Source organism: Austrofundulus limnaeus, unplaced genomic scaffold, assembly GCF_001266775.1.
Source record: "Austrofundulus limnaeus strain Quisiro unplaced genomic scaffold, Austrofundulus_limnaeus-1.0 Scaffold181, whole genome shotgun sequence".
Taxonomy (NCBI): Eukaryota; Metazoa; Chordata; class Actinopteri; order Cyprinodontiformes; family Rivulidae; genus Austrofundulus; species Austrofundulus limnaeus.
In genome coordinates, this window is record NW_013952583.1 from 997,109 (window position 1) to 1,008,312 (window position 11,204).

The 11,204-nt window shown below is 37.5% G+C and overlaps 1 protein-coding gene across 3 annotated transcripts in view; it reads right to left on the reverse strand.

Annotated features, from left to right (window-relative positions):
- ganc (glucosidase, alpha; neutral C) overlaps positions 1-11,204 on the reverse strand; it is a 27,889-nt gene that overhangs the window by 7,933 nt on the left and 8,752 nt on the right. For all 3 annotated transcript variants that reach the window (XM_014018049.1, XM_014018047.1, XM_014018048.1), the window contains exons 11-24: positions 10,251-10,486; positions 10,031-10,157; positions 9,465-9,544; positions 7,911-8,054; positions 7,679-7,775; positions 7,478-7,579; positions 7,140-7,314; positions 6,006-6,074; positions 5,303-5,364; positions 5,132-5,208; positions 4,504-4,578; positions 4,261-4,374; positions 1,596-1,708; positions 1,332-1,435 (exon numbers count right to left, since the gene is read on the reverse strand). In XM_014018049.1, coding sequence (XP_013873503.1) covers positions 1,332-1,435; positions 1,596-1,708; positions 4,261-4,374; positions 4,504-4,578; positions 5,132-5,208; positions 5,303-5,364; positions 6,006-6,074; positions 7,140-7,314; positions 7,478-7,579; positions 7,679-7,775; positions 7,911-8,054; positions 9,465-9,544; positions 10,031-10,157; positions 10,251-10,486 — 1,575 coding nt within the window. The remainder of the gene's footprint in view (positions 1-1,331; positions 1,436-1,595; positions 1,709-4,260; positions 4,375-4,503; positions 4,579-5,131; positions 5,209-5,302; positions 5,365-6,005; positions 6,075-7,139; positions 7,315-7,477; positions 7,580-7,678; positions 7,776-7,910; positions 8,055-9,464; positions 9,545-10,030; positions 10,158-10,250; positions 10,487-11,204) is intronic.

Consider the following 11,204-nt stretch of genomic DNA (forward strand, 5'->3'; position numbering starts at 1 on the left):
TGTACCTAATAAAGTGGCCGGTGAGTGTATGTACGTATGTATGTATATATTTATATATATATACCTTCAATGACCATCAGAAACCACAGAATCTGAACATCAGTAATGTGCAGTTGTGAGCATGCATGATTTTTCCAATGGAATACGTAATAGTGACTTATTTATTATAAAACTTAGTTACTATTTTACCCTTGAGTAATTTCTTGGGTAGCTTTTTTTTTTTTACTTGAGTAAAAATATGATCAAGTAGTGTTACATTTACTTGAGTATAACATTTGGGTACTCTTCCCACCATTGTCCTTGACCCATGAGGTGTCCAGCTGTGCAGTTTGACATTTTCTTGTTAAAATGTTTTTAATTTAGAGCTTAGATGAGAAACTGTCCAAAGATAGACGAGCGTCACTTTATGTTCTGTATCAAGATGGGTGTATAAATATTTATGTGTGGTAGTCAAAATTAAATGTCATTGAATGTGTGTCCTAATATCCTATTATCCACAAATAGAAAATTATCTTTTACATTCAGTCATAAAATGATGTATGTTGGCATCCTTTTCATCATGAGATGATTTTAGTTTAAAACGCTGCCATAAAAGGAAGATCTGGCCTTTTATTTATGTATTTATTAGGGCTGTCAAATGATTAAAATTTTTAATCTATTAATTCCAAGGTAGCTGTGAATTAATCACGATTAATCACGATTAATCTTAAACTTAATATAACACTTTATTGCATATTGGTAAAATAAATTACTTGAGTTATTAATTAATGAATTTATTTTGAAAAAAATATTGGTGCTTAAGAAATACATACAACAATAATAAATCATAAAAATATCACCTCAATTGCACAAACACAACAAAAATCAGGACCTAAAAAATGCCCCAAACACATTTGAGTCAGTTACATTTTGTGCAGAATAATGGTTAAATCAAGAATTCAAGGATTTTCATTCCAAATGTGTACTACATGAGGAATGAAAGATAGATASTAAGGTCACAGTTGTCAGCAAAACATAAATAAATAAAATAAAATAAGCCATAAGAAGACAAGAAGAAAAAAATCTGTACATAATGTGTTACACATGGAGTGCATTGCAATATACAAACCTACATATTCAGCCAGAGTAAAGTGACTGTAAATTTTAATCGCGATTAAAATTTTTAATCATGCCCATGCAGCACTAAAATTAATCAGAGTTAACTCGATTAATTTCACAGCTCTAGTATTTATTCAGTCTGAATGAATGTGCAGACAATAGGAGCTGTACTGCTGCTGATGAGCCATGGGAGTGCTCTTGATCACAAACAACACAGGCAGAAAACTCCTCACCTGGCACATGGACACTGATGGTGGACGGTTTGTTCTTCAGCCCCAGGACGGTAACTGACTGAATGACCGACTCAGTGTCAAATGTTCCTTCTTCACAGGCGGGACTGTAAAAAGCAACAACAAGCATTAAACCATTGTGTGTGAGCGTCAACGCACGCAAATCATTTTGTTTTGACTAAAACTGAGAGTTTAACATCTACTGTGTGATTTTTCACACTTAGTCTAAAACCGGAGCCCTTAAAATGCAGCCTGAGGATGACTCACCGGGAGAGCAGACGGCCTGACTGCATGGTGAACCTGCGCAGACAGAAGGCCTTTCTGTCGCGGTATTTAAAGGAGTGGCCATCATCAAGGTACAATTCAYCATCAGCGCTGCCCTGAAAAAACAAAACCAAAATAAAAAGAAGAAAAAAAAAACTTAACTATGGTCAGGAATTTACTAATAATTATAAAAAAAGAACATAAAACTGAATTATCAACATATATATCCAGCTAATGCAGAAAAGGGATTAAATCCTGCAACTTTAAGAAATAAATGTTACTGTAAGAATGCAAAATTCTGACTATTTTCACTGAATTCTAAATGTTATTTTTAACACAACAGAAGTATTGGACAATTCAAKATGGCTGCCAAAGTCAGTTGATTTCAGAAAACAAAAATAGTGGCTGTAGCAGCACAGAAACATTTAGTCCAAGTCAGGGGTGTCCAGTCTTGGTCCTTGAGGTCCACTATCCTGCATGCCGTAGAGGTTTCTCCGCTCCAACACACCTGATTTGAATGAATGTGTGATTCCAAGGCTTCTGCAGAACTTGAAGAGGTAACTCAGTCACTGAATCAGGTGTATTGGAGCAGGACAAGGATCAGACACCGCTGGGTCAAATGCTACTCATTGCACAAGATCTTTGCTTAAAACCTTTGCCTTAACTGTTGGAGTTATGTATATCTGTTCTACCTTGACACTGTCCAGTAATCATATCTCATGATAACTAGTTTCGGCTGTTTTAATCTATCGGCCCAGACTTCAAGATTCCAGCAATGCATGACCTCTTTTATTTTGATAAGGTGTTTCCGGGCTGACAGCTCTGTCATTGGCTGGATGGTTCACAGTTGGCGAACTGTGATTAGTTGTAAGCATGTTACAGGATGTTATATTATCGGCTGCTCTGCGCTGATGAGCCAGCCACAACTTGACAGACTTCTCTGATTGACTTCTGCTTTGTTGTTGCTCAAATTAAATCATTTGATGACCATAAACACAGACTTTCTGTGCATTTATTCCAACGTGTTTCTGCATTCTTGGTCAATCGTGCCACCACAATTTTGGCGTTGTCGCAGAGACCACTAGGAGATCGACGGACCAAGGTCACATTGCAGGTGGACTGATTTGAGTGAACAAGGACTGGACTGCTCAGGTCCATGTCTCCAGCTGGATGAAAATAACCTTTTTATGGTAAATTGTTTTAACAACAGAGATACGCTGGTGATGATTGTGATGGATGATCTTGAATAAGCAAAGAACATTGAATTTTTATTTTTGGCTGTTGAAGAACCTGAGAAGATTTTTGAAACATTGTCTGCTGAGAGTGAGTACAGAAAAGCTTCATGATGCCTCCTTACTTTTCCAAAGAGGATTTCTACCAGCTTCTCCAAAAGGTGACAGTGTTGGAGCTCAAGATTCATCGTTTGGAAGAGATGAATGCTTTGGAGAACTCAACATGTGTTAAAATGGGTAAGAAGGCTGAGATGAGAGATCAACATGGAGAGGAGATGGAAGCTGCTTCTGAGAGTAAAACTGTGTGGAACTCTCTTTGTGCCAGACCAAAAAAATCTCTCTTTGATGACAATGAATGGCCAGAGTTACAGAGAAATGTTTTCTCTCCACCTGCAAGGAAAAGAAAGCAGTGACAGGCTGTAATCAAAACAGCTGATAACGGCCAGAGAAATGAAGCAGTGTTTCTTCAAAACAGATTCACACCACTGGAAGAAACTGAGTCTGAACAAAGTTCATCTTCTGACCTCAGAGAAGGACCTGAGACCAGATCCAGATCCACCTCAAAGCCAAAACAAGTCCAAAGAGAGACTTTCAAGAATCAAGAAATGTTGATCATCACAGATAAAATGGTGAATGAGATCAGAGGCTTCTGGAACAAGAAAAAAGTCAAAGTTCTGAGTTTTGCTGATAAAGTGTCTGACCTCACAGAGAAGATTCTGCAAATAACAGCTGAGTATCCAACTCTGAAGACACTCATCATTCATACAGGAAGTGATGAAGTTATGAACCGACAGTCAGAAATCCTGAAGAAGGATTTTATTCTGCTGYTGAATGCAGTTAAAAATCTCAACATGGATGTGTTCCTCAGTGGGCCCGTTCCTACAGCAAGAGGAGGAGCTGAGAGGTTCAGCAGACTGTTGGCTCTTAATGGCTTTTTGGAAAAGTCCAGTGATGACCACTCTGTGAGTTTTGTGGCTAACTTTGATCTCTTCTGGGAAAGAAAACATCTCTTCAGGTCTGATGGAATGACTCTGAATCAAACTGGAGCACAGCTTCTGGCTTCTAACATGAGTATTTCCTGAACAAAGTTCTGGCTGGAAACAAACAATAGGAGAAACCACAACAGCTGACGTCTGAAGGACAGCTGGAGAAAACTGAGATATCAGTGGAACACAGCTTGSCAGTTACTAATAAGGCGACCGCTTCAGAATCAGAACCAGAGAGAGGGGAGTTACTTCAACCTGCAGAATCAGCATCACAAACAGTGAACAATACTGCTAAAGTAAGTTTTGACCAAAACATCATCATTTCTCATCATAAGATAATCTTAGTCTAAAACACTGACATGAAGTGCAGCGGGCGATATGGATACTTTCAAGGAATGGTTGGATCATTTAACACATTTAAGATGAAAAGCACCATTCTCCAGTTGTTACCTGACTGTTTAAAGCCACGGTGACAGCGAGAGGCAGCTGTTGGAAGTCAGCYGTGCACGTGCCGCTTCCTGCTGATCTGCAGACCATCGAGCCGCCTCGTTGAAACACTGGAACCTGTCCGGAGCAAACATCAAACTGAGGCAGAGTCTGCATTTTAAGGGATTTACAGTTTTACCTATCTATATGAGAAATACGACACTCCGGTATATGCTGGACTGTGTTGAAATAAAAGCAAACACTAACTGTGTCCAGAGTGACTGGAAGAACCAAAGTCCTGCCTCCTTTGTACATCTCACCAGAACTGATGTCATACCAAACCTAGGAGGTAAAAAACAATCTTGAACAAAGTATAACACAAATATATAACATTATAACCCCAGAACCCCAGTTTAATTGCTGCTGTTGCACATGCATGCGTGGCGCACGGCTCCTCGCTGTGTCGCAGCTGATGAGCCAGTCGTCATCGTGGATCAGAAAATTCTATCTGTTTATAAATAAAAGCTCTGTGTGTTACACTATTTACTATATCCTCCAGTAAGGCTGAATCCGTTCCTATTAAATGTATTTTTGGCACAACTTTGCGCGTCCTTTATTTAACTGCGTCCATGTGGATGTAATAATTGTTAATCATGTGTGTCTGCTGTGAACGATAATCATTTTCGCATCATGAACAGTTTCTCAGAATCACCTCTAAGTGTCGCCAATGGAACCAGAACCACAGAAACGTGCGTACGCCAGCCCTGGAGTTGGTGTGGGGCTGCGCACATTTCCATGTTCATTTCAGTTTTGATACATCTGGAGTTTTGCGTGGAAAAGGGCGTACGCAGGGTTCTTGTGCTTTGATAAATGAGGGCACTGGTGATTTCCTTACCTCAGTACAACCAGGAAGAAAGATTTTGACTTCTTGAACTCCTGGTTGTGTTATAGGACAGGCCAGCAGTGCTCCCCCTGCGTAAAACAACACACAGCACAAATTCTGGCATTAAAATTGCAGAAAAAATAAAAACAGTATCTTAGAGCAAAAACAAAATGACTTCTTCACCAATCATGTACTGAGAGTCCTCTGCAAAAGTCTTTTCTTTTGGAAATTCCACCCACAGAGGCCTGTGCAGTAAAACAAACAGTTAGACCAACAATTAAAAAAAAGATATCTACATATCTGATAAGTAAAGTCAAAATATGCATTGAATGAATGGATATCATCCACCTCCATACATGACAGAGTTTTAGACTAAAATCATCTTATTTTAACAAATGATGTAGTTGTAGCTGTTATGTTCAAACCTTGAAGATAATGCTATGTGGAGTCTCCTGCAGTATCACAAGATATCAAGGTCACAGTGTGTGTTGAACGACTCTCAGCTACTACCACATCAAATTTTAGACAAACTTCTGTAAAACTGAATGAATTATGGTCACTTATAATTATATAGAATTATATTTTCATGTTGGTTAATTACAAACAGCTGTGGTGGCCATCTCGAATTGGACTGACTCCAAACGCTGGTCAGTTGTAGATGTACATTCAAAGATCACATTCTGAAAGTTACATTAAAACTCATCCAGTGGTTCATAAAATATGTTGCTAGCAGACAAACAGAACTGGCTCCAACAGTTTAAAATTTAGACAAATATCTCATCTAATGAGWAGGACTTGAAGTATGTTTTGTTAATGACCTTTTAGTGTTTTAACATCTGTGTGACTGCAGTACTTTTACTGAACAGCAGATAGAAGCATCACTAACCTGACAGGAGGCAGACCACAGGTGTGAGCCTTGTGGAAAAGTGTGTACCAGTACGGCAACAGATGGTACCTGAGAGCAGAGGAGAGTTTGTTTAGCTGACACTTTGATTCTCTGCAATGTTACAGTAGCAACTGATAAAAAAACAAAACTAGACCACAGAAAAACAAGAATAGTTGCTAAAAGCTAAAATGAGTAAAACAGTAGACACTAGACAGAGACCAAAATGAGCAAAGCAACAACTCAAAGTTAAAACAAGCACAGCAGTACCTAAAAGCCAAAATGAGCAAAACAACAAAATCTAGCAACAAAGCTAAAAATCTCAAAACAGCAAAACAGTAGCTAAATGCTAAAATGAGAAAAATTGTGCTAACAACTAAAAAAACAGGCAAAAGTCAAAAACTAAAATTGACAAAACAGTAGATGGAAATGGAAAATGAAGTAAATATGTTTAAGTAGATTTAAGAGCCCGATTGCAAAGATTTGAAGAGCTTTCAATGTAAAATACAAGAAAAAAGGTGTAAACAAAGTTCAATAAATCTAAATTCTGAAATCAAAAATCCCCACCAGAATGTCCTGATGCATCTAAAGCAGAGGTTCTCAAACTGGAGTCCCAGGACCCCCAGGGGTCCATGAGAGGTATCTTGGGGGTCAAACATTTCACTAAATTGTTAATTTGGTTTTTATTTTTAAAAATGCATAAAGAACAATGAACTAATAAAACAAACATTATAAAATAAATAACCATATATATTCCCATGGCATTTAGGGGCTGAAATGACGATAAATTATCTTTTAAAACAGCATGAGGTTTATGAGGGGGTCCCTGGAATTTTTTTCACCATTGTAAGAGGTCCCCAGAACCAAATGGTTTGAGAAACACTGAACTAAAGGATTTGATATCTGAATGTCTGAAATAGTTAAAAATATGCTGAACTTGTTAGTATTTTAAAACATGTATTGAAAATTTGTTTTCACACATGAACATGTTTTCATAACAATAGATTCAATAGATTTAAAAATTTCTGGGGAGTCGTCGTGACAAAACTTTCAGCCTCAACATGCCTTGAATAGAATTAGTTTTTCTGTGTATTAGATGTGTTAGGATACACCTCAACATGACACAGAAATCCTCACCTTCGTTGGATGACGGTGCGGATAGCTGCTGTGATTTCTTCTCCAAAAAGCCAGGGTTCACGCCGTTTCGTACCCATTGCAGCGTGACCTCGGAAAAATGGCTGCAAGGCTGCAGCCTGGTACCAGCGAACCAGCAACTCGGGGTCTGGATCCTGAACAAAGCCACCGACATCGGCTGAAACAGCAAGAACAAGGAATACAAGTGATATTAAGTTTCATACAACAGCAGAGAAAAAGCATTTCTTAGCAGAAGGAATGCGTATCACCCGCCACCTTTCTTTAAATTTCATTAAGATTTATCCAGTGCTTCATGAGATGTTTTGAGAACAGATAATTACCTCCACAGAACGCTATGCCTRCCAAGCTCAGAGACAAAACCATTGGAATTGAAATCTTCAGATACTCCCAGCAGGCGACGTTGTCACCGGTCCATACTGCTCCTGCATCCCAAATGAAGTCAGCAGCAACAAACGGCGCCATTAGAGATCCAGACAAAAACCTTAAGATGTGATTTCACCAGTTTCCTGTTAAGAACTCACCAAATCTCTGTGACCCGGCGAAGAAAGAGCGGGAGAGCACAAACGGTCTCTCTAAGCCTCCTGAGCGAGTTATCAGACCCTCCATTGTAGCCATGTGCTACAAGAAAACAAAAATTAAAAATGAATGAATTAAATCAGCCAAAGTTTCTTTAGTCAAGAAAGACATGCATGTGTATATTTAAATAATAACTAGTGTATTGGGATTTACTCTGAAACCAACGAGCCCACACACCTGGTAAAAGCCGTACAGATTGTGTAAATCTCGATGTTCCCAGCCTCCATGATGCACTGCATCCTTTGACATGGTCTTCTCTGGACCATCGAAAACAGACGGCTCATTCATATCGTTCCACACAAACAGCGATGATGTCGAACCCTGTATGAGACGGACACATTTAGAAATACAGAGAGCAAATCAGTATTTGCTGTCTTCAGCCAACAGTACTGATTTAAAAAGAGAATTAAAAAAATTATATAAAAATATTATTTGTCAAAGGAGATTGGAGAAACCATTAAAGCTCTTTTAACAGGCACAAGTAAGGATTTCCTGATCAAACGTTTATCATGTTTAACGTGATTAAATTGTTTGAAAAAAAAATGTATTTCTTAAAAATTACAATCTAAATTTGACTTTGCTGAAATTTGTTTAAGAAGCTAAAATAGCAAAATGCTAGTTAAAAGCTTAATTCTAACCAGAGGTCTATAAAGTACTTGAAATAAACAACTAAGTAAAAGTAAAAATACCTTAACAGAAAATTACTTTGGTAAAAATAAATGTAACTGATGAGAAAAGTACTTAAGTAAAAGTCATTAAACTGTTCACAAAAATTGGGAAAGTAGAAGTAAAAGTAAAAGTAATTTTCCATGCTCTCTCACAAATAAACTGTTAAATTTACAGAACCAAACTGGCTCCACAAAACCAAGTTGAGTAAATTGGTCAATTTCTTTAAAATAAAATATGTATACTGCCTCAAATTTACTCYACCGTATTAGGTTTACTGGAAATATTTGACATGATTTGGTTGAGTAAATTCAACACAATTCTTTTAGAGCATATAAACAACTCCTTCCATGATGAGTTCACACAGATTTAGTTTATAACAAGTAACTAGGTGTTAAACTTTAAGTAAAGAAGTAAAAGTATCATTTTTAGGTTTTAAAGGTAACAAAATGAAAGTAAAAGACAATTTATAAAATACTTGACAAAATTACAAATCTTCAAAAAAATTACTGTACTGTAACAAAGTAAATGTACTTAGTTACTATGAACCTCTGATGCTAAATAAAAGCTTAAAGAATCAAAACCAACCCAATAAGATAAAAGACAAACAACAACAACAACAACAACAAAAACAAAAACAATAAAAAAACTAATAGGTTGCTAAATATATAAAGAAGCTAACTAGAAGCTTAAAGTGATAAAAAGGGTGTGGTAAAAGATAAAAGAGACAAAATGCTTGCTAAAAGCTAAAAGAAGCAAAAGCCTAGCTAGAAGCAAAAAGTAGCAAAAAGCTATCTAAAAGAAGACAAACAATAGAGCAAACACACTGAAGCAGCTGTCATACAGATTAGAACAATGTTTTGAAGCAAATAAAAAGATTTGTGTGTTTCTATGGGGAAAATATAAAAATTTAAAGTAAAATATGTTGAAAAATAAAGTCAAGACTAAATCTGAATTCACACAATAGCATATTGGTACTCTGTTCATTTTTAACCAAGTAAGAAAAATTCAGCCTTCTTGTTTTTCCTTCTGTTTTGAAAAAGAATGGTCTTTATTGATCATCACCTTGTATTTATCCAAACCGAAGCACCTGGAGTACCATGATCGAGTTACCGGATTGCTGAAATCAAGATATGAAGCYTCACCTGTGAAAAAAATGTTTAGTAAGAATCACAACATGAAGAATATTAAAGGTGTGATCTAACCCAATGTGTTAGTACTATGAGTTTTGAGGATTACTCTCAGCTACTACCATGTAAAAAAACTGGACTCAATTTTAGTAAATTTGTCAACATTATAGCCATTTTTATTTTGGCTAAGATTGATTAGCTTTGACAGCCATCTTAAACTGGGCTGACTCCAAAAGTTAATGAGTTGCAGATGTTCAGTAACTCCAGTGAACACTTTGAGAGATTCATCAAAATTCATCCGGTGTTGGAAAATAAGTTTTGCTAACAGACAAACAAAGTTAATGGCATAGGTAAAGCAAAAATTATTGAATGTTCACAGAGCGTGCATTCTGTATGTATTCTTTACTTTTTCAAATGCAGAGACACTTTAGTATTTAATTAATATAACAGAAGTAAGRTTTGTCAAATTTTAGTTAAACTCTGTGGTTAGTTAAACATTACCAGGCCAGCATGAGCCCCGATAGATCTGTCCCTCTCTGTCCTTAACAAAATGTCCTCCATCTCTGGCCTCACAGAACATRGACCAATCAGTATCATTCTTAATGTGGGGGTCACTTATCACAACCATCTAAACAACGTGAAACAAAAAGAGCGATAAGAAACTGTTTTAAAATAGAAGACAGTGTTGTAAAATCTGCAAGTGTTGCACCCAGAAACCCACCTTCCTGTTTTTTTTCTCTAAATGTTGCTGAAGCTTCACCGGCTCAGGAAAGGCAGCAGGGTCCCAGGTGAAGTAACGCTTCCCGTCTGTGTGCTCAATGTCCAGCCAGATGACATCATAAGGGATTTTGTGGAGATCAAATCCAGCATCCACAGCCTTCACGTCCGCCTCGTCATTGTAGTTCCARCGGCACTGGTGGTACCCCAGGGCAAACAGCGGAGGAAGAGCTTGGTACCCTGAAACCGAAAGAAGCTGTTTAGCTTTTAGAGCTTCTTTGTGAAGCGTTAAAGGGATCCCCGATTAGTTGTAACATTAGAATTTATTTGATAACCATTTATTTTAACTATAAAATAAAGACTGTAAAAATACTGTAGGATGTTTAGTTTTATCATTTTTAAACTAAAAATTTAAAAATATATTACACCGGCGGGGCCATTTTATTTACATGCAAAGCATTCTGGGTAAATGATGATGTGGATAGGTCCTTGGTGCGAGGCTGCTAACGAGCTAAATCCACCCTGAAGGTTAATCTTGGACAATATCTGATGATCGACTCTTTAAAATGAAACCAGAGAGCATTGACAGAGAAGAGAAGGTAGAAATGACTCAGCCTGTAACTGAAAATATGGATGGAGGACAACAGAGCTGCTTCATGGAAGAACTTCAGCTTGGCCTGTTAGCTTTAGCGTTAGCCCAGACGCTATCACCGTATATATGTACTAGCTCAGCGCTACACATTTTCCTCTCGTCACTGAGGTCCTCCATCCACATGACAGAGAGGGGAACACAAAAATGACTCAGCCTGCAACTGAAAATATGGATGGAGGACCTCAGTTTAGCTTGTTAGTTTATTGCGTTAGCGCCAAGCTAATACATAAGGCAATATAGCTTCGGTGCTAGCGCAAAGGCTAACAGGCTAAGCTGAGGTTCTTCTTCCATGAAGCAGCTCTGTTG